This window comes from Chlorocebus sabaeus, chromosome 10 (assembly GCF_047675955.1).
Source record: "Chlorocebus sabaeus isolate Y175 chromosome 10, mChlSab1.0.hap1, whole genome shotgun sequence".
NCBI classification, from domain to species: domain Eukaryota; kingdom Metazoa; phylum Chordata; class Mammalia; order Primates; family Cercopithecidae; genus Chlorocebus; species Chlorocebus sabaeus.
In genome coordinates, this window is record NC_132913.1 from 88,197,005 (window position 1) to 88,219,912 (window position 22,908).

Genomic DNA, 22,908 nt, shown 5'->3' on the forward strand with positions numbered 1-22,908 from the left:
GAGTTTCCAGGCCATCTCCAGATCCCCCACCCTCCCAGCACCTCTATGTGTTCACCAACCCAAAAGCTCCCCACTCCCCATCATTTGCAGGTTTGAAGGAGGTTCCATTAGGTAGGCATGACTGATTAAATCATCCGCCATTAGTGATTCAGTCAATCTCCAGATTTTACCTTCATCTCCTTCTTATCTCACCTCTTGTCTCCTAGGCAACTTCAAGGGATTTAAAAGGTCTGAACTGGGGACAAAGATCAAATATGTATTTCCTTTTTTTTTTTTTTTTTTTTTTTTGAGACAGAGTCTCTTGCTGTGACCCAGGCTGGAGTGTAGTGGTGCAATCTTGGCTCGCTGTAATCTCCGCCTCCTGCATTCAAGCGATTCTCGTGCCTCAGCCTCCCAAGTAGCTGGGATTACAGGTGTGTGCCACCACATCTGGCTAATTTTTTGTATTTTAGTAGAGACAGGGTTTCACCATGTTGCCCAGTCTGGTCTCGAACTCCTGAGCTCAGGCAATCCACCTGCCTTGGCCTCCCAAAGTGCTAGAATTACAGATGTGAGCCTCTGTGCCTGGTCTCAAATATGGATTTCATATTATGTTGCCATATCATTGTACCTCATCAGGGACAAGCATTCCAGACCAGTAAGATGAAAATCTTCAATGTGTGGTACAGTACAGAGGTGTTATCTTTATTGACCTCAGGACCAAGTACCACAGTGGAGACTTTATAGCTTATTCCATTCATCCTCCTGTTATAAAATCTTTTTTTTTTTTTTTGGAGACAGGGTCTTGCTCTGTCAACCAGGTTGAAGCACAGTAACTCGATCTCAGCTCACTGCAACCTCTGCCTCCTGGGTTCATGTGATTCTCCTGCCTCAGCCTCCTGAGTAGCTGGGATTACAGGCACCCATCACTATGCCCAGATAATTTTTGTATTTTTGACGGGGTTTCACCATGTTGGCCAGGCTTGTCTTGAACTCTTGACCTCAGGTGATCCTCCTACCTGGCCTCCCAAAGTGCTGGGATTACAGGCATGAGCCACCACACCCAGCCTTATAATGTTTTTTTTTTTTTTTTTTTTAAAAAAGACCAGTGCCAAAGACATGGTAAGTTTAAGATAGGGCTTGAGTGGATCTCAGCGGTGCAAGGTGTGGCCTTAGCAGACATTTTTGGCTCCCTCCCTGATCTTATTAGGCCTTACTTAGTACATACAGGTCCAATGTCTCCTGCCAGCACCTAGGATTTTTTTTTTTTTTTTTTTTTTTTTTTTTTTTTGCTCACTGCAACATCCGCCTCCTGGGTTCAAGTGATTCTCCCACCCAGCCTACCGAGTAGCTGGGATTACAGGCACCTGCCATCATCCCCAGCTAATTTTTGTATTTTTGTAGAGACGAGGTTTCATAATGTTGGCCAGGCTAGTCTTGAACTCATGTCCTCAGGTGATCCACCCACCTCGGTCTCCCAAAGTGCTGGGATTACAATGTGAGCCACCATGCCCAGCCACTTGTGTCTTTTTGGCTGAGGCTTTCTTTGCCTGCGTGAGCCCAATGTGAATGCGCCATGCTTAAGATTAACATCCCCTGGTATGAAGTCATAGCAGCCTAACTCAGTGACTGACAGGAGTTGGTGTATAAATAGCTCTATTTCTGGCCCCTCAGGTGGAATAATTTTAAGACACATATTCTCAAAGCCAGGCGTGGTGGTATGCACCTGTAGTCCCAGCTACTGGAGAAGCTGAGGCTGGTGAATTGCTTTTTTTTTTTTGAGACAAGAGTCTCACTCTGCCGTCCAGGCTGGAGTGCAGTGGGGCGATCTCAGCTCACTGCAACCTCTGCCTCCCAGGTTCAAGCAATTCTCCCGAGTAGCTGGGATTACAGGCACCTGCCATCATGCCTGCCTGGCTAATTTTTGTATTTTTTTAGAGATGGGGTTTCACCATGTTGGCCAGACTGGTCTTGAACTCCTGACTTCAGGTGACCTGCCTGCCTCAGCCTCCCAAAGTGCTGGGATTAGAGGCGTGAGCCACCATGCCTGGCCAAATAGCTTTTTTGAGACAGGGTCTCTCACTCTGTCACTCAGGCTGGAGTCCAATGACATGATCTAAGCTCACTGCAACCTCTGCCTCCTGGGCTCAAGTGATCCTCCCACCTCAGCCTCCCAAGTAGCTGAGACTGCAGGTAAGCGCCACTATGCCTGGCTAATTTTTGTGTTTTTAATAGAGGTGAGGTTTCACCATGTTGCCCAGTCAGGTCTTGAACTCCTGGACTCAAGCAATCTGCCTGCCTTGGCATCCCAAAGTATTGGGATTAGAGGTGTGAGCCCCCACCCCCAGGTGAATTGCTTGAGCCCATGAATTCAAGTCCCAAGTAGCTGAGACTACAGAAGCATGCCACCACACTTGACTATTTTTACATTTTTTGCAGAGACAGGATCTCCCTATATTGCCCAAGCTGGTTTCGAACTCCTGGACTCAAGCAATGTTTTGGGGCTCCCAAAGTGTTGGGATTATAGGCATGAGCCACTGCATCTGGGTAGTAAACACTTTTTTTTTTTGGAGATGGGGTCTCACTGTGTCACCCAGGCTGGAATGCAGTAGCATGGTCCCAGCTCACTGCAACCTCCACCAGGCTCAAGCGATCCTCCCACCTCAGCCCCACCAACCAGTTGGGACTACAGGTGCATGCCACCACAGCCAGCCAATTTTTCTGTTTTTTGTAGAGAGGGGGTTTCGCCATGTTGCCCAGGCTGGACTTGAACTCGTGGATTTAAGCAATCAGTCTGCCACAGACTCCCAAAGTGCTGGGATTACAGGAAAGAGCCACTGTGCCCCGCCCCAGTAAAAACTCTTACGAGTAGGGGTGGGGGGAAGCAGAGAAGAGGATGTAAATGGAGTTGACAAGGGAGGGTATTGCAATTTTAAGTAATGCAGTCAGAGGATACTTCACTGAAATGAATACTCTTGAATGACAGGAGGGGAAGGGAAGAAGATGTAGATACCTAAGAGGATGGACTATACTTGGTGAGGCTACAGCGCTGCATGTGGGGTAAAAGTAGACACGTGGTCAGGAAAGTGGAGTGGTACAGGCTATATTGTAGACCTTTTTAAAGATGACTGTAAATACTTCGGTGAAACTGACATGGAAGCCATCGGAGGATTTTTTTTTTTTAATTTTCATTTTCTCCCCAAAAGCAGGATCTGAAGCCATTGATTTTTTTCCCCCTTCTGTTTCTTTTTCCTTCAATAGTTTTGGGGAAACAGGTGGTTTTTGGTTACATGGATAAGTTATTTAGTGGTAATTTCTGAGATTTTGGTGCACCCTGTCATCCAAGCAGTGTACACTGTACCCAATGCGTAATTGTTTATCCCTCACCTCCCTCCCACCCTTCCCCAAGTCCCGAAAGTCCGTGATTCTTATGCCTTTCCATCCTCATAGCTTAGCTCCCACTTGCAAGTGAAAACATACAATATTTGGTTCTCCATTCCTGAGTTACTTTACTTAGAATAATGGTCTCCAACTCCATCCAGGTTGCTATGAATACCGTATTTTGTTCTTTTTTATGGCTGAGTAGTATTCCCTGGTGTATACTTTTTTTTTTTTGGGTGACACAGCCCTCAGGAGGTCCTGAGAACATGTGCCTGCTACACCACATTTTCTTTATCCACTTGTTGATGGGCATTTAGGCTGGTTCCGTATTTCTGCAAATGCAAATCATGCTGCTATAAACATCTTATTCATATAATGACTTATTTTCCTCTGGGTGGATACCCAGTAGTCAGATTGCTGGATGAAATGGAGATTTTGACATGAGTGATGTAACAGTTTTAACAGGCTCACTCTGGCTGCTGTGTTAATAGACTGGGGATAGGTAGGGTGGGTCAACTGATTGCCTTGATGGCCCAAATTCTCCACCTCTTTTGTCCTACAACCTTGCAGTACCATGATTCTGGATGGAGCTGTGCGACTTCTTCGACAAATGTGATGTTAGCAAATTTGCTCTGGACACCATTCCTGAGGAACAAGCCTCAAATTCTGGAACTGCCTTTTAAAACTAAGAAAATATAGGCCCTTAAGGTTTAGTTTAAGTCAATCCAATCTAACACATTTTAGTCAAACATGATTCTCATTGGTAAAAATGACTATCCACACCACCACTTACAATGTCAATTTTAACACAAAATTTAGGATTCAGGCCAGGTGCCATGACTGAGGCTCGTAATTCCGTCATTTGGGAGGATGAGGCGGGTGGATCACTTGAGGCCAGGAGTTTGAGACTGGCCTGGCAAACATGGCGAAACCCGGTCTCTACTAAAAAACACAAAAATCAGTCAGGCCTGGTGGCTCACACATGTAATCCTGGCTACTCAGGAGGCTGAGGCTCAAGAATTGCTTGAACCCGGGAGGCAGATGTTGCAGTGAGCTGAGATTGCTCTAGCCTGAGCAATAGAGACTCCGTCTGCTTAAAATCTCTGAAGCCTAACTGCATTTTTTTTTTGATAGACAGCCTCATTGTTACCCAGGCCGAAGTGCAGTGGTGCCATCTGGATGCACTGCAAACTCTGCCTCTCGGGTTCAAGCTATTCTCGAGCTTCAGCATCACCAAGTAGCTGGGATTACAAGTGCTTGCCACCACGCCTGGCTAATTTTTGTTTTTAGTAGAGATGGGGTTTCACCATGTTGGTCTCAAACTCCTGGCCTCAAACGATCTGCCTACCAAAATGCTAGGATTATAGTCATGAGCCACCACACCTGGCCAGCATTTAAAAATTTCTGAAAGAAAGAAAAGACAGAAAAGAAAGAAAAGGAAGAAAAGGAAGGAAGGAAGGGAGGGAGGGAGGGAGGGAGAGGAAGGGAGGGAGGGAGGAAAGGAAGAAAAGCAAAGGAAAGAAAGGAAGAAAACCTCCCAAACCAAAACAACTATGGAAAGATCTAAGCCTCAGGATCCCAAATGGATCAAACATAGATGAAACCAGACAAAAATTTGCTGTATTACACACACTCACTTGATAAATTCAGACTAGGCTGCAAAGGAATGAAGGCTCCACCACAGTGGGATTCTGCAAATGACTTCAGATCCCGTGCAACAATTAACAGCAAACCGCAATACTAAGTTTGAGTAGGATTAAAGACAGAACTCTTCTCAGCTGATCTTTAGTTCTGTGTGTCCCATAATCTGGTTTCATTACATTTAACTTACGGGGCAGTAAAGTCTCAATCTTGACAATCCCTAAAATGGAAATGAAGCTAAATGTTCCCAGACCTGAGGAAATCTCCAAAAACAGAAATCTACGTCCATTCTTTGAGGTAGGAAGAAAAATGGTACTTAGAACACAAACTGTTCTGATACATATCAACTTCGTAAGCACAAAAAATTTATTCTGAAATCACTTTACAATTACTGAAAAAGATGTTCATTACTTAGCTATGTACTTAACAAATCAAATTACCCAAACAAAATAAACATGGCAATACAAAAATGTTAAGAATTTACAAAGCTGTACAAAATAACTTAAAATTTAAAAATTAGACTGATACAGTCTGTAAGATCTCTTCAAGAGAGCTGTCCAATTACAGATCTATAGAGTTTTCTTCAGAAGGTCAAAGAAAGGATGCTTTAAGGCTTCTTTGAGAGTAATTCTTTTGGCTGGATCATACTCCAACATTTTCTGAATGAGGTCAAAGAGACACTCATGTTCAACATCCTGAGAAAGCATAAATTCCTGGAAGAAAAAAAAGAAAATCAACAGCCTTTTCCACTACCATTTACTATACTGTGTAACAGTAAACCACATATATTTAACCACCATAAAAACAGAAAAGAGGCCAGGCATGGTCACTCACGCCTATAATCCCAGCACTATGGGAGGCCAAGGCAGGCGCATCACTTGAGGGCAGGAGTTCAAGACCAGCCTGGCTAACATAGTAAAACCCTGTCTTTACTATTAAAAAAAAAAAAAAAAAAAAAGGCATGGTGGCGTGTATCGGTAATCCCAGCTACTTGGGAGGCTGAGACTCGCTTGAGCCTGGGATGCAGAGGTTGCAATGAGCTGGGCCAAGATCGTGCCACTCTACTCCATCCTGGGCAACGAAGCAAGGCTCTGTCTCAAAAGACAAACAGAAGAAACTCAAAGTTTTGACTATTTGAGCAATGTCTCAAAGGCTTACCTTCAGAGGTTTACAGCGCCTTGAAACATATCTGCCGGCAGAACTGTGTTCATCCCAGTCTAATCGATCATGGTGAAAATATTTACGTTTCCTAAAAATAAGTCAATATCCATTCATGTTTATAACACTGAAAACTTAAAACAGCTAGCAAAGGTTATCAATCACTATGCTTTCCCAGATCACTTTCTAGAGACTTAAATGGCAGCCATGGGATAAAAACGTTAGCTGCTTTGCACCAAGGTAATCTACTATTTAACCGATAAAAATATTAGTCTGACTTCATTATTTATAAAGTTCTAATCAGCTCCTGAGACTTGGTAGAGTGAAAATTTTTTTAAAAAAATTTCTAATCAGAAGATGTGATCAAATGATACTAAGGATGTCACTAACTCTTAAAACGTACCTGGTTTTCTGTATCATATGTTTTGGTAGAGGTCCAAGAATCCTTTCCATCATTGCTAAGTGCTCCTTACTATCGTGTGTCTAGAAATAAAATAAAAACAAACTTGAGGAAGATGACCACCAAAACAGACATAGTTAAAAGCTGACAGCAAAAAACTAACATTAATACTTGCAGAACAAACTTGCCAATGATTTCCTACATGGACACGGATAATTGCTTATATACTTAAAGGTGTTTTAAATAAAACAATTATGAAAGAAATATGAATTAGTTTCATTTTATGATTATCTACAATTAATAGTCTATAATGGGAGAAGAAGCTATCTAAATGTGTACGTATACTTTATTTCTTCATATAAACAGGCACTTTTCTTGTGCAAAGCAAGGTTGAATACATCATTGTCACTTACTGGAAATACGGTAAACCCAAGATAGTATTCAATAAGAATGCATCCTATACTCCAGACATCACATGGTTGGGACCACCCTAGGGCTGCAAAGCAAGCAAAATGTAAGGGAAAAAAATCCTCAATATTTGTTAAAGAAATTAAAATGTTAACAGTAATACTTTTTTTTTTCTTTTAGACAGTCTCCTCTGTCATCCAGGCTGGAGCAGTGGTGCGCTCTCGGCTTAATGCAAGCTCTGCCTCCCGGGTTCATGCCATTCTCCTGCCTCAGCCTCCAAAGTAGCTGGGACTACAGGCGCCCACCACCACGCCTGGCTAATTTTTTGTGTTTTTAGTAGAGACGGGGTTTCACCATGGTCTCCATCTCCTGACCCCATGATCCGCCTGCCTCGGCCTCCCAAAGTGCTGCGATTACAGGCATGAGCCACTGCGCCCGGTCAACAGTAATACTTTTTTAAAAAAGCGTATGTAATGTAGGCTGGGCACAAGTGGCTCACGCCTGTAATCCCAGTGCTTTGGGAGGCCAAGATGGGACAACTGCTTGAGCTCAGGAGTTCCAAGACCAGCCTGGGCAACCTAGTGAGATCTCATCTCTATTAAAATATATATATATATAATGAATTGGCTGGGCACGGTGGCTCACGCCTGTAATCCCAGCCTTTTGGGAGGCTGAGGCGGATGGAGCACGAGGTCAGGAGATCGAGATCATCCTGGCTAACATGGTGAAACCCCGCCTCTACAAAAAAACACAAAAACAAAATTAGCCGGGCGTGGTGGCAGGTGCCTGTAGTCCCAGCTACTCAGGAGGCTGAAGTGGGAGAATGGCATGAACCCGGGAGGCAGAGCTTGCAGTGAGCCAAGATCGCACCACTGCACTCCAGCCTGGGTGACAGAGCGAGACTCTGTCTCCAAAACAACAACAACAAAAAATTTATATATACACACACACACACACACGTAATGTGATGTTTGAGCTGGATGATACTAAAGCAGTAACTTAATCCAAGGTTAAATACAATATATATGGCCGGGCACAGTGGCTCATGCCTGTAATCCCAGCACTTTGCAAGGCCAAAGCCGGCAGATTGCTCTAGGTCAGCAGTTTGAGACCAGCCTGGCCAATGTGGTGAAACCCCACCTCTACCAAAAATAAGAAAATTAGCTGGGCGTGGTGGTGGGTGCCTATAATCCCAGCAACTCAGGAGGCTGAGGCAGGAGAACTGCTTGAACCCAGGAGACAGAAGTTGCAGTGAGCCAAGATCGCACCACTGTACTCCAGCCTGGGCGACAGAGCAAGTCTCCATCTAAAAAACAAATAAATGATAAAAATAAATAAAATACATAGTGTTATATACAGTCTGGAATATAATAGGCATTAAACAATTCTCTGAGACAGAGTCTCGCTCTGTTGCCCAGGCTGGAGTGCAGTGGCGCGATCTTGGCTCACTGCAACCTCCGCCTCCTGGGTGTTCAAGCAATTCTCCTGCCTCAGCCTCCTGAGTAGCTGGAACTACTGATGCGTACAACCACACCCAGCAAATTTTTTTGTAGAGATGGGGTTTCATCGTGTTAGCCAGGATGGTCTCAATCTCTTGACCTCGTGATGTGCCCACCTCGGCCTCCCAAAGTGCTCGGAATTACAGATGTGAGCCACTGCGCCCCACTCGGCAATAAACTATTACATTAAAAAACCCTATCACATAACTACAAATGTGAAAACAATTCCAGAAAGGTTAAGTCACTTGCTCAAATTCCCAGAACTAATAATCTGGTACAATTGAGAGCTTAAAATCCTTAATGCACTTCATGATACTTATCCCTTAAAGAAAAAAATGATAAAGCCCCACAAGTAACACCTAAAACTGCAAAAAAATTTTAACTCTCAATAAGGAAATACAAAGGTTCTCAAAGGACAATTAATACTCACCTAAAATAACTTCAGGTGCTCTATAATGTCTTGTAGATACCAACGTACTGTGATGTTCATCATCGTATGTTGCACTTCCAAAGTCTACAACTTTAATATCTGGATTTATTAAGGTGCGTTCATCACGTTTCTGAAAATCATATATTATGGTTAAGAAGGCATAAGCTATTAAGGTATAAAATATTCACTTTATGAATACTTTGGAAGACTTACTATTTTGGGATTATATGCCTCTGTGTAGTCAGACTGCACAAATAAGATGTTTTCAGGCTTTAAGTCTGTGTGAGTCAACTTATTACTGTGCAAAACTGAGAATAAAGAGAAAGTTGCTGTAATCAGAAAACATCAAACCAAACCACAAAACCCCACAATAGGCCAGGTGCAGTGGCTCGCACCTATAATCCCAGCACTTTGGAAGGCCGAGGCAGGTGGATCACTTGAGGTCAGGAGTTCGAGACCACCTAGACCATTACAGTGAAACCCTGTCTCTACTAAAATTACAAAAAATGGCCGAGCATGGTGGTGTAGTCCCAGCTACTCACAACGCTATGGCAGGAGGATCACTTGAACCAGGGAGGCAGAGTTTCCAGTGAGTGAAGACTGCGCCACTGCACTTCAGCCTGGGCAGCAAAGTGAGTCTCCGTCTCAAAACAAAAAAACCCAACAAAAAACCTCTGATTCCTTTCCCATATGCCCAAAGAAGAATGGTCAACAACATTCCAGTCTGCTAGAAAATCACCAGTAACTAAAATTCATTACCTCTTATGAAGCTTTCTTTTATGATATACCACGCCTTAATTTTTAGCCAGCACTTGAAGTTACTATTTTTATGCACCAGAAAAGTCTAAATTATAGTCTGCAACACAGTGTATTGTTATATGATGGATATCCTACTTATTGAATCAAATGTACACCACTGATCAACAGCCTGTGATCAAACCTCTTCATACCTACTCTTCCTCTTTCCTTTATTTTTAATCAAATAAAAATTGTACATACTTAGGATGTACATTTTGATATATTTTGTGGAATGGATAAAACTAGCAAATTAACGAAGATATACCAAGAACTTACAATTCACAGACTTGCATATCTGATATGCCATCTTTCTGATATGATCCAGTCGAAATGGTAGAAAACCATTTTCTTTAATGAAGTCATAAGTACTAAGTCCCAGTAGTTCAAAAACAATGCAAATGTGACCATGATGCTCAAACCATTCCAACATCTGGACACAGCGGCTATAAACACAAGAAAAACAGCTAAGTACAGTTGCTCCTAATTTAAATATACCTGACACCACTTCCCAAGTTCTAATCTGATACTTACAAAGTACTGTTGGGGTCTGTTGTATTCAAGTGTTCCAGAACTTGTATTTCTGAGCGAGCAGCTTCACAGTATCTATCCACATTTTTAACTATTTTTACTGCTACATGTCTACCTCCCCTGTTAGAAAGATGCATGCAAATTTCAGAATGACAGACATGATGCTCAATTCCAGTTATCATTGACTTCAAACTGTACTACTTCTACTCTGATCCACTGTATTTTTTTAAATTTATGGTTTAGTGTTCAGTTCTGATTATATTACATGCTGAATGACACAAATTTCTTTCCTCAAACCACCATTCACATGAGTTATTTTTTGGTATTTCAGCTAAACAACTTCTTCCTAGGTACCTATCACTGTCAAACATTATCTCAAATGTTCTTTTAGTCCAGGTTGCCAGAAGAGTTAGGATACAGTGGGGACAAAGTAAAGAGCTCTAGGGCCAGGTGCAGTGGCTCACGCCTATAATCCCAGCACCTTGGGAGGCCGAAGGTAGCGAATCAGTTGAGGTCAGAAGTTTGAAACCAGCCTGGCCAACATGGTGGAACCCTGTCTCTATCAAAAACACGAAAATTAGCCAGGCATGGTGGTGTGTGCCTGTAATCCCAGCTTCTTGGGAGGCTGAGGCAGGAGAATCACTTGAACCCGGAAGGTGGAGGTTGCAGTGAGCCAAAATCGCACCACTGCACCCCAACCTGGATGACAGACCAACACTCCATCTCAGGGAAAAGAAAAAAAAACAAAAACAAAAAAAGAACTCTAGCTCTCATGTCCTTACCAATCAATAGTAGGAAGCCTCCTCAAAACTGCTTTGCCATTCAGGAAGAGGAATAACAACAACAAACAGGGAACTTAAAAAAAAAAAAAGGCAACGGAAGAAATTCTATACCATCTTAAGAAATTTCATGGCTGGAGCCGGGCGCTCATGCCTGTAATCCCAGCACTTTGGGAGGCTGAGGTGGGCAGATCACCCGAGGTCAGGAGATCGAGACCAGCCTGGCCAACATAGTCAAACTCTGTCTCTACTAAAACAAAAAATAGCTAGGCAGGGTGGCATGTGTCTGTAGTTCCACCTACTCAGGAGGCTGAGGCAGGGGAACCACCTGAACCCAGGAGGCAGAGGGTGCAGTGAGCTGAGATTGTGCCACTGCACTCCATCCACCCTGGGTGACAGAGCAAGACTCTGTCTTGAGAGGAAAAAAACCAAAAAAAATTCAATCAGTAGTTTGATAAACATACATAATTAAACTTCGGACACAAAGTTATCTCTGGCTGTTATCAGAATGAATTATGGCAGTTTCTAAATATATAGATTCCTAGGTAACTACCCTGAAAAGGTCTGGGGTAGGCAAACCTCTCAAAAAACCAAGGCTGAGAACTACTAATATGGCAGGGGAAAAAAGTGTGGCCTAACAACAGTGTCTAGTAGGACAACAAAAAAATACTTTCAAAATAATATAAAGTGTGTTCTCAGCCTAAAATTAGAAACTATACATACTATTAGTAGCTGTTTAAAACATATAAAGGCATAAGTACCTCTAACTGGAAGTTTCTCATATCCAAGTAAAAAAGGGTATAAAGATACGTATCTAACTCACAGACCATTTTCTAAAGCTAAATCAAATTACCCATATTGCCAACTTCCCTAAATGTAATCCCAACATGGGAAACTTACGCTTTATGATCGATGCACTCCACAACTTTTCCAAAAGCTCCTTCACCTAAAGTATCAACAATTTCATCTAAAAGAGAGAAATAAATCTCAGTCATATCAAGAAGTGGAAACAATGTACTTATCACAATAAATGCTATCAATGTAGATTACTCTAGTTGATGCTACAAATTTCCTTATTACTAGATATTTATTTTATTGGTCAACACCAGCAAAAAACATAATTATCAGGTCTAATTTCATTAATTTGATTACTGTTCTGGAAGTTCTGTATAACAAACATTACATTTCTAAAGAAAGCAAAAATACAATCCCCCCCACCAAAATAAATGAAAAAATAAAACAAAAAAAAAAAAAAAAGAGAAAGAAAAAAAGATTTCCAAATCCCTGAAAGCTTAATCTATATATAGATTATGTTATCTGAAAAGTTAATAAGTGTTGAAAAATATTCTATACATCTTGCACTTAGTACGTCTCCACTCTGACAGATCAGGTGACCCTCCTCATCATCCTCTACACTCCTGGTTCTTTTCCTTCGGTGACTCTTCTGGAAACGTCAAGTGGGCGGCACCAAGATCATCCAGCCAATCAATATACCCGAGTGAATTCAGGGCAGAATACGAAATTCATTCAGCGGGGAGATATTCAGGCATTCAGATACACGCCAGGCCACAAACGGTTGGCAGGAGCAATTTCAAATTCAGTCCCCAGAAATTCACAGGGCACATAGTTTATGTTAACAGGAGAAAAACATGGCAAGGAACAGATTTTCAGATAAGATACTCAAAGTGGCAAGGCAACAAAACATAATACAATTGTTTTTCTTAAAAAAAAAAAAAAAATGCTTAGTTGTAGCATTCACTGAAACATAATTTTTTAGTTTCTAGTGTTCTAATTTAATGTTGCAAAATTGTAGGATGTAATATTTACTTGTCAAAGTAGACAGTGGCCAAATTAAGATTTCCTAGCTAATCTAAGAAAACAAATATTATAACAGTAAATAAAATTAAAGTGCTAATTTTGGGGAAAAAAAGATTTGGCATGTAAGAATAACACTATGGCATTTTTAATGTCATCTGAACTGATCTCCAAATTAACATATAACCCGTTAACAGTTCAAATCTGCTTTGGTTTGCTTAGTGAAAGAAAGGTTAGAAAACATGCCTTGTTAGAACAAAGAAGCATACCTAATCCTAAATTATACAAAAATAAAATGCCTGTTCTACTCTTGTGATAAGGTTTCACTATATCAAAACTAATCAGATTTCTTGAAGTACCATAAAAAACCTTTTAGAATATTTTGTAATCATTTTCAACTAATCTAAATTAAATCAATTAATTCCCACCATTTCACTGGAATATCAATTAAGAGCCAACCAATAATTAAATTATACAGCTAAATGTGTACTTTACTTCCAGAATTTCCTATCCAATGAACAAACACAGAAAAAATCGTGCAGGTTAAAACTGAGATGATTTCATCTTAAAACTTTCTCAAATAATCAAACGCAAAAATTCAAGTTTCCCTGTTCCACATGGGATATAAAATTTCCAAAATGTTTTAAAAACGTTCATACCCCATGTGAACGACGATGTGAAGTACTATGGTGAATCCTGTGTTTGCTTTTATAACTACTTCTTCCACTTCTACCAGAAGACTTGCTACTATGGTTCTGATATCGGCTTTCATGGTCTCTATGGCGATGTCCAGGTTCACATCCTTGACTGTAGTCATTTCTGTACTCATCAATGTAGCGTCGACTATGATAATCTTTCTCATTTATAGACCTGCTTTCCAAATAATGGCTAGAGAAATAAAAATTATTTTCAATGTTTTATGCTAAGACCAAATATCCTCACATTCTCAACACAGCACAGCACTTAAGACTCCCCGACAACCACCTTAATTTTACAAACATTACAAACCACCTCTCATTAGAAACACAAAGGAATGGTAGTAATCAAGTACTTATTTTAAGTGATACTAGTTTTGTCTCATAATTTATTTTTATATTCAGATATTTTAAGTATCCTCCTTACCTATCACACATTTTAGAGTGAGTGTACTTGCAGCGCTTGTTCTCCCGGGCACTGCTATGTGATCTCTTCCTTCTTTTATGACTGCTGCTGCTCCTCCATTTTCCATAATCCCAATCCTTGTCATCCCAATCAGGACAGTAAGTTCTCTTTGAGTGTCTCATCTACATTAAAGGCAAGTTTTTCCTAGTTAAATTGTATCCCACACTGAGCTGTTTAAAATTCGTATTTACAAAGGTCCCCTCGTGACCTCGTTTTTTTAAAATCAAAATGTAAGAATCATTGTCACCCAATCTGAAATCACTGATAAATCCAATGATTGTGTTGTCCCATATTCTGCAATTTGATCTGCAGTTTGAACTTTATTCACAGGCACTCTGCATTAGCCATATCATGCCCAGATTTATTGGAAGAATGTAAAAAAAGTGAAAAAAGCAGAGGGAGGAATCACAATTTACTAATTTTGGTAAATTTTACCCCTGCCCTACCAGTAGCACAAATGTACTATAGAAGTCCACACGTCATTCTCCCTTTTTAAACGTGTACCAGAAACTAGTCTCCAACTCAAATGCAATCATAAATGTTCCTCACCAACACCGCATTACTGATTACTACAAACATAATCAGAATTGTATCCGAGTTGCTGACAGAATCATCACACAGAATCATCATTATAGAGTATTTCTGTACACGAATAAATGAAACTACCAAGGACTTCAATTACACACGAAGGCAACGATGGCATCAGAATATAAAAACAACAAAACACCATCTTTCCAGTACCACTCCCAATCACATACGACATAATTTATCCTAAACGCAATGTTAACACAATCAATTTGGGAATGGTAAGAACCACCTTCTTTTCAGAAATCCTTCGAACAAAATCGAAAATCTCTAATCTAACAACTTGAAAAAGACATTATACAGAAATTCATCAACTACCGTTCTTTCTTACAAGTGGAACCCCTCTGCGTCTTTGGCTACAATTCTTTTTTTTTTTTTTTTTTAAAGCCTGTCAAATTTAGCTGTAGGGGTTGTACACTAATTTTTGTGACACTAGTAACTACTAAGTTATAACCCACTACCATTGGACCAGCCTGAGTACAATTTTTAAAGCCCTCCAACCGGGTCGGGGGCCGTGGCTTATGCCTGTAACCCCAGCACTTTGGGAGGCTGAAGCAGGATGGTTGCTTGAGCCCAGGAATTCGAGGCCAGCCAGAGCGACATAGCGAGACCCTGACTCTACAAAAAATAAAAAATTAACCGGGGGGTGGTAGCGCGCGCCTGTAGTCCCAACTACTCAGGAGGCTGAGGTGGGAAGATCACCTGAACCCGGATTTCAAGCCTGCAGTGAGCCCTCATTGCGCCACTTGCACTCCGGCCTGGGCGACAGGGGCGAGACCTTCTCCCCGCCCCCCCCAAAAAAAGGCGGGGCGCGGTGGCTCACCCCTGTAATCCCAGCACTTTGGGAGGCCGAGGCGGATGGATCACCTGAGGTCAAGAGTTTGAGGCCAGCCTAATACGGTGAAACTCCGTCTCTACTAAAAATACAAACATTAGCCAGACATGGTGGCGCGCGCCTGCAATCCCAGATACTCGAGAGGCTGAGGCAGCAGGAGAATCGCTCGAACCCGCGAGACGGAGGCTGCAGTGACCCGAGATCGCGCCACTACCCTCTAGCCTACGCGACAGAGCGAGACTCCAAGAAACAAAAGCTCCAACTGCTAACCCAAGAGGAGTACGCTGAAACGCCATCGCAAAAAATGCTCGGTCACCAGACTTCTGTCACAACGCTCCTTCAAACACACCCCGGCATTTCTCTTTCCTTAGGTTCCCAAGTCTCGTTTTTGTTAACACCACTGAGGACAAAGCCACTCGCGACGTTTACGCCGACCCTTTAACCACTAGACGTTAACTGTAACCCCCTACGGGTTCCGCCTCTTCCTCCACTTGCTCCAGACGACATTTCCCCTCAGCTGCGTGCTTCAAACACATTCCGGAATCCCAGCAAACCCCACCCCCAACAGGGAGCCTCGCCTTTCCGGCCACAGTGCCAAGGCCGGCCTCCGCCCAGCCGCCATCTTACAGCTCGGCCGAGGCGGCCCACAACATGGCGCCCGCCCGACCCTCCCACGTCAGGCGGCGCCGCTCCCTCAGCGGAGGGCGAACGCTCCAAGAGGGCGGCCGGCCTAGCAAACACTTTAACTACTCCCGCAGGCCGGATCCGGCGGCGACAGGCTCGGCCGGGCAGGAAAGAGGGGCGCGCCGCCATTATGCAGCCTGGGAGTGAAGGGAGCAGGCAGTCGTCGCGCCGGGGACGGCAGGCAGCAAACAAGCGGGAAGTGGTGGCATCGCCAGGCGCCCGCGAGGCTCACAGGAACGGCCCTGTCACCTAGTCCGCTCCCTCCTGCGTCTTACCGTCCTGGACAAAGACTCCAAGTCGAAGGAGACAAAGCTTCTAACGCAATCACGGGAATCACCCAGCTGACTGCGACGAGCACCGACAACAAAATGGAGCTGACAGCTGCTGCGTCGGGACTCGCCTCGAAAACACTGATGACGCAACGAGCGCGTCTCCGCCGCGGGGCGGGGCATGCACGGGGCGAGCAGGCGGAAGGGGCGGGCGTCTGGAGCGTTGGCGGACGCGTGACCACCGTGGGCGCAGGCGCCGGGGCGGGAGCCAGAGGTGGGTGATGAAAGGAAGCTGTAGATGCCTACTGTGTTGTCTCTAATCTCGCGATACCGAGAAAACATTGCAATTATTGGGGGAGAGTGTCGTCCCCAGTCACTGAAAATTGTTTTTGAACGCTAGAACAAGGAACAACTTGTGAACAAGGAAAAGTGAGGGACTCAGGATACACAATAGCACGTACCCTGATTGCGACCACTAAAACAATTACTTTAAAAATAATACTTCACGGCGCGGTGGGTCTGGCGCGTAACCCTAGCACTTTGGGAGGCCGAGGAGAGCGGATCGCTTGAGCCCAGGATTTCGAGACCAGCCTGGGCAGCATAGGGAGACCCCTGTCTCTAAAAAATAAGTAAATAAATGTTATACCACTAGCGTCAGATGGCTTCAGATTACTAATGGGATCAGTGAACGTGTCAGCTCAGTGTGAGCCAACAGAAATCAATGTTCTGCACCTTGATCCTCATGGTGCCTGCATTAGGCCCACCGTGGGTAGCCAGTGTACCTCCCTATGATGCTTTTATGGCTGTAACTGAGTCCACATTCTAAGAATAAAACTCCTTGATAAGTTTTGAAGGGAAGGCCAGCGTTAAAAAAACAGAGTGGCGGCTCTACAGCAAATGCAGGCTTTATGTCCAGCCTAAGATCTACAGAAGTGGGGGACCAGCCTAATGCCGGTGCCCACCAGTGGGATACTTCTAGGTAAGGGCGGGAGGGGCCTGGGCCATATCGCTTACTGGCTTGCTGCCCTGCAGGATGTTAAGATGTTCCCATGAGGCGGTTCTGGCCCTTGTTCCCGCGGAATGTGGTGTTGCTGGTTTTTTTGTTTTTGTTTTTGTTTTTGTTTTGAGATGGAGCCTTGCTCTGTCACCCAGGCTGGAGTGCAGTGGTGCGATCTCCGCTCACTGCAACCTCCGCCTCTTAGTTCAAGCGATTCTCCTGTCTCAGCTTCCCCGGTAGCTGGGACTGCAGGCGCGCGCCACCACGACCCGCTAATTTTTGTGTTTTTAGTAGAGACGGGGTTTTGCCATGTTGGCCAGGCTGGTCTGGAATTCCTGACCTCAGGTGACCCACCCGCCTCGGCCTCCCAAAGTGCTGGGATTACAGGGGTGAGCCACCATGCCCCTGCAGGAATGCGGTGTTCTTCGCACTTTCTCACAGCAGAATATGACAGGGGTGTTTCTTTAGTGGTGCCTTTGTCCGTTTTGTGGTCAGGTGGTTGGGCAGGATGTTTCTCACAGCCCGAACCCCCGTGGAATGTTTCACTTTGACCAAGGTCTGCAAAATAGCCTGTGGGGGAGACGGGGCAGGGCCGGGGGAATGGGGGAGGGCGGGGGGCAGGGATTTACAAAATGGTGCAGTTTGGACTAACACTCTTAAAACCAAAAAATAACCATATTTGCACCACTAATTAAAAGTGGCAGAGTTTAGAATAAAACCTGGAGGAGGCTGGGTGCGGTGGCTCACGCCCGTAATCCCAGCCCTATGGGAGGCCAAGGTGGGTGGATCACGAGGTCAGGAGTTCAAGACCAGCCTGGCCAAGATGATGAAACCCCATCTCTATTAGAAATACAAAAAATTAGCCGGGCGTGGTGGCAAGCTCCTGTAATCCCAGCTATTCGGGAGGGTAGGGCAGGAGAATTGTTTCAACTTGCAAGGTGGAGGTTGCAGTGAGCCGAGATCCACCACTGCACTACAGCCTGGGCAACAGAGCAAGACTCCGTCTCAAAAAAAAAAAAAAAAAGTGGCAAAACAAGGTCTGGCCAAAGGCCTTAATACTAATTCTAGAAACCTAAATGATTAAAATTTTAAAAGTGAAACAAAATGTAAAGTCATTAGTATACCAGGCGTGGTGGTGCACACCTGTAATCTCAACACTTTGGGAGGCGGAGGCGGGTGGATCACGAGGTCAGGAGTTCGATACCATCCTGGCCAACATGCTGAAACCCCATCTCTACTAAAAATACAAAAATTAGCCAGGCGTGGTGGTGCTCGCCTGTAATCCCAGCTATTCGGGAGGCTGAGGCAGGAGAATTGCTTGAACCCGGGAGACGGAGGTTGCTGTGAGCCAAGATCGCAACATTGCACACGAGCCTGGGCAATAGAATGAGACTCTGTCTCAAAAAAAAAAAAAAAAAAAAAAGAATTGCTTGAACCCTGGAGGCGGAGGTTGCAGTGAGTCGAGACTGCATCACTGCATTCCAGCCCAGGCGACAGAGTGAGACTCTGTCTCAAAAAGAAAAAAAAAAGTCACTAGTATAACTGGCACTGTTACAGTAGGTAGCTAGTCAGGTATAAATAAAGAAGATGGCTCCCCCAAAACACACATGATGAGTGTCGGGCAACCGTCAGGTGAGATGGTCATGCAGTTATTAATTGTCTTGCTAAAGTAGTAATTGGTCACAGCTGGCACCAGGGAAAGGCAGTCTTCTAATAGAGAACACCTGAAACTGATGAGCAGCAGCTTCCTGATAAGATCTCAGGAGTTGGGCGAGTGGGGAGAAGTAATGCAAGATCCTGGAAGCATGACAATTTATAAAACCCCAAGTCATAAGCTCAAGCCACACACTTGTCTTCCAAGTCGCCCGCTTGGCCCTCTTCCAAGCATACTTTCCTTCCTTTCATTCCTCCTCTAAAGCTTTTTAATAAACTTTCACTCTTGCTCTAAAACGTGCCTCACTCTCTCCTGCCCCTCAGTCGAATTCTGTCTTCTGAGGAGGCAAGAATTGAGGTTGCTGCAGACCTGTACGGATACAGATTCGCTCCTAGTAAAAGCACCTCAGTTTAGTGGAAGATATAAATGGTGACAAGAGGATAGCTGTAAGCTAACTTCAGACTAGTCAAGAAAGAATCAAAACATTAATTAGACCAGCCATTGGAAGAAATGAGACAAACCAAGAACTGATGCCAAGAGAAACATTTTGAGACGGAGTTTTGCTCTTGTCGTCCAGGCTGGAGTCCAATGGCATGATCTCAGCTCGATCTCAGCTCACTGCAACCTCTGCCTCCCAGGTTCAAGCAGTTCTCCTGCCTCAGCCTCCCGAGTAGCTGCGATTACAGGCATGTACCACCACGCCTGGCTAATTTTGTATTTTTAATAGAGACAGGTTTTCTGCATGTTGGTCAGGCTGTCTCGAACTCCCAACCTCAGGTGATCTGTCTGCCTTGGCCTCCCAAAGGGCTGGAATTACAGGCGTGAGCCGCTGCGCTCGGCTGGTGTAAGTTTTAGGAACACCCAAATCCAACCACTGTGATCTAGGCAGTGAGCAGAATATGGTCTTGATGAAATCAATGGTAGAACCCAATGAATGGCTTGATGAGGTGAGAGCCCTGTGGTGGACATGAATGTTAGGAGAGCAGCTTCCACTTACTTACTACATGCCAGCAGCTTTATACCCATTTAACCCTCACAATTGTCTTATGAGGTATTATTTATGGATGAGAATACTAAAGCTTGGAGATGTTAACTTGCCTAAAGTTACACAGTAAGGGGCACAGCTGTGATTCAAACACAGACCAGAACTCCACAAACTGGTGCCTTTAACTAGTTCACTGCATTTTTCAAACGGATCTTCTGTAAAGCTCCACGCTTCAACATTTTCAAAGATATGCCTTATGTTCTTACTTGTAATACAACCAAGTATCCTAGCCTTGAAATGCATTTTAAAGTTTTTTTTTTTTTTTTTTTTTTTGAGACGGAGTCTTGCTCTGTGCCCCAGGCTGGAGTGCAGTGGCGCGATCTCGGCTCACTGCAAGCTCAGCCCCCGGGGTTCACGCCATTCTCCTGCCTCAGCCTCCCAAGTAGCTGGGACTACAGGCGCCCCCCACCACGCCCGGCTAGTTTTTTGTATTTTTTTTTAGTAGAGATGGGGTTTCACGGTGTTAGCCAGGATGGTCTCAATCTCCTGACCTTGTGATCCGCCCGCCTCGGCCTCCCAAAGCGCTGGGATTACAGGCTTGAGCCACCCTGCCCGGCCAGTTTTTTTTTTTCTTGTTTTTTTTTTTTGAGATGAAGTCTTACTCTGTTTCCATGCTGGAGTGCAGTGGTGCAATCTTGGCTCACTGCGACCTCCACCTTCCGGGTTCAATCAATTCTCTTGCCTCAGCCTCCCAAGTAGCTGGGACTACAGGTGTGTGCCACCACGCCCAGCTAATTTTTGTATTTTTAATAGAGACGGGGTTCCACCATGTTGGCCAGGATGGTCTTGATCTCTTGACCTCCTGATCCGCCTGCCTCAGCCTCCCAAAGTGCTGGGATTACAGGCGTGAGCCACCATGCCTGGCCCTTTCCTTCTTAATTTCAGAATGTAGTCTTGTTAAAACCATTTCCCTCCCTTGCCCGCCTCACACTCCCTTATACTATGCACATTTATCTAACTGCATGCTTGTTAAACTTACACTATACACTCATGTATAGGGTCTTGACTCTGTTGCCCAGGCTGGAGTCTGGCCACTCCATGGATCACTGCAGTCTCTATTTCCCTAGCTCAAGCAATCCTCCCACCTCAGCCTTCTCAGTAGCTGGGGCTATAACACACTGTGCCACCACATCTGGCTATATATATATATATATATATATATATATTTTTTTTTTTTTTCAACTTTTAGTAGATTCAAGGTCTCACTGTGTTGCCCAGGCCGGTCTCAAACTCCTGGGCTCAGGTGATCCTCCCACCTTGGCCTCCCAAACTACTGCGATTATAGGTGTGAGCCACTGTGCCTGGCCCATCAAGGGCTAATCGTGACATATACCAGGCTTGGAGACCCAGCTGCAAAATTCCAGAGATTACCTTAAGGTGGTTAGTCAACAACCCAGCCATTGTTGAGATGATGCCAGCCCCCACTCCAGGTGGACCACAACTCAAGATAGCCACCAGAGCAAGCCACAGAGACCTGAAACCCTGTACCACTCCCGCATGCCTCCCATTCTAAGTTCCCTTTTTAAGCCCCTCTCCCCAGCCTAAAGTTCAAAATGATTTATTTAAGGTACCAGCTTTGGCCATTTCCCCATTAATAGCTCTGGAATAAAGTCACTTTCCTTTTACTGCATCTCCTCCTTGTTATTGACTTTGCAAGTGGTGTGCAGCCAAGCCTGCATTCAGTTACAGTAAATGGGAACTAAATCTTGGATTCACATGGACAAAAAGATGGGAACAGCGACACTGGGGACTCCAAAAAGGAGGAAGGGGCAGGGGCAAAGGCTGAAAAGCTTGCTTTTGGGTACTGTGTTCACTATCTGGGTGACAGGATCAGTAGAAGCCCAAACCTCAGCACCATGCATTATACACTTGTAATAAAGCTGCATATGTATCTCCTGAATCTAAAATTTTTTTAAAAAGATATGCCTTAAAACATGTCCATAAGCAGGCCAGGTGTGGTGGCTCACACCTGTAATCCCAGCACTTTGGGAGGCCGAGGTGGATGGATCACCTGAGGTCAGGAGTTCGCAACCAGCCTGGCTGACATGGTGAAACCCCATCTCTACTAAAAATACAAAAAAACAATAGCTGGGCATGGTGGTGGGTGCCTGTAATCCCAGTTATTCGGGAGGCTGACACAGGAGAATCACTTGAGCCCAGGAGGCGGAGGTTGCAGCGAGCCGAGATTGTGCCATTGCACTCCAGCCTGAGTGACAAGAGTGAGACTATGTCTCAAAAAAAAGAAAAAAAAAAGTCTATAAGCAAATCAGTTGGGAAATGTTGTTTACAGTATTCCAAGACGTCTTTTTTTTTTTTTTTTTTTTGAGATGCAGTCTCGCACTGTCGCCCAGGCTAGAGTGCAATGGCTCGATCTCAGCTCACTGCAACCTCTGCATCCCAGGTTCAAGCGATTCTCCTGCCTCAGCCTCCCAAGTAGCTGGGATTACAGGCGCCCACCACCACGCCCAGCTAATTTTTTATATTTTCAGTAGAGACAGGGTTTCACCGTGTTAGCCAGGATGGTCTTGATCTCTCGACCTTGTGATCCACCCATCTTGGCCTCCCAAAGTGTTGGAATTACAGGTGTCAGCCACCGCACTCGGCATCCAGGACTTCTTAGAGCCTTTACTGTAAACCCAAAGATCACACCTGTAATCCCAGCACTTTGGGAGGCCAAGGTGGGCAGATCACAAGGTCAAGAGATCAAGACCTTCCTGGCCAAAATGGTCTCTGTAAACCCTGTCTCTACTGAAAAAAAATACAAAAAGTAGCTGGGTGTGGTGGCGTGCACCTGTAGTCCCAGCTACTTGGGAGGCTGAGGCAGGAGAATCACTTGAACCTGGGAGGCAGGTGTTGCAGTGA

The 22,908-nt window shown here is 44.3% G+C and overlaps 1 protein-coding gene across 2 annotated transcripts; it reads right to left on the minus strand.

The window, feature by feature from the left end:
- Nucleotides 1-5,349: 5,349 nt before the first annotated feature.
- Nucleotides 5,350-16,524, minus strand: CLK1 (CDC like kinase 1). 2 transcript variants are annotated; one of them, XM_007965798.3, is made up of 13 exons: nucleotides 16,357-16,524; nucleotides 13,939-14,099; nucleotides 13,476-13,704; nucleotides 12,355-12,445; nucleotides 11,902-11,968; nucleotides 10,226-10,342; nucleotides 9,971-10,137; nucleotides 9,110-9,204; nucleotides 8,897-9,026; nucleotides 6,973-7,055; nucleotides 6,563-6,642; nucleotides 6,160-6,250; nucleotides 5,350-5,714 (listed from the first exon to the last, which is right to left on the minus strand). In XM_007965798.3, the coding sequence occupies exons 2-13, from the start codon at nucleotides 14,097-14,099 to the stop codon at nucleotides 5,571-5,573; spliced, it is 1,455 nt and encodes a 484-aa protein (XP_007963989.2). In that variant the 5' UTR covers nucleotides 16,357-16,524; the 3' UTR covers nucleotides 5,350-5,570. The 2 variants fall into 2 exon arrangements, with proteins under 2 accessions (XP_007963989.2, XP_037857700.1); XM_038001772.2 differs by lacking the exon at nucleotides 12,355-12,445 and having other exon boundaries at nucleotides 16,357-16,451.
- Nucleotides 16,525-22,908: the final 6,384 nt, after the last annotated feature.

What these genes read in the sequence shown, in the direction of transcription:
- CLK1 (XM_007965798.3), bottom strand. Translation starts at nt 14,099, where the DNA reads ATGAGACACTCAAAGAGAACTTACTGTCCTGATTGGGATGACAAGGAT. An exon ending in CACTCTAAAATGTGTGATAG is followed by an intron (nt 13,705 to 13,938) that starts GTAAGGAGGATA and finishes TTATTTCTCTAG; the next exon opens with CCATTATTTGGAAAGCAGGT. An exon ending in AGACGTACTAAGTGCAAGAT is followed by an intron (nt 11,969 to 12,354) that starts GTATAGAATATT and finishes TCTCTCTTTTAG; the next exon opens with ATGAAATTGTTGATACTTTA.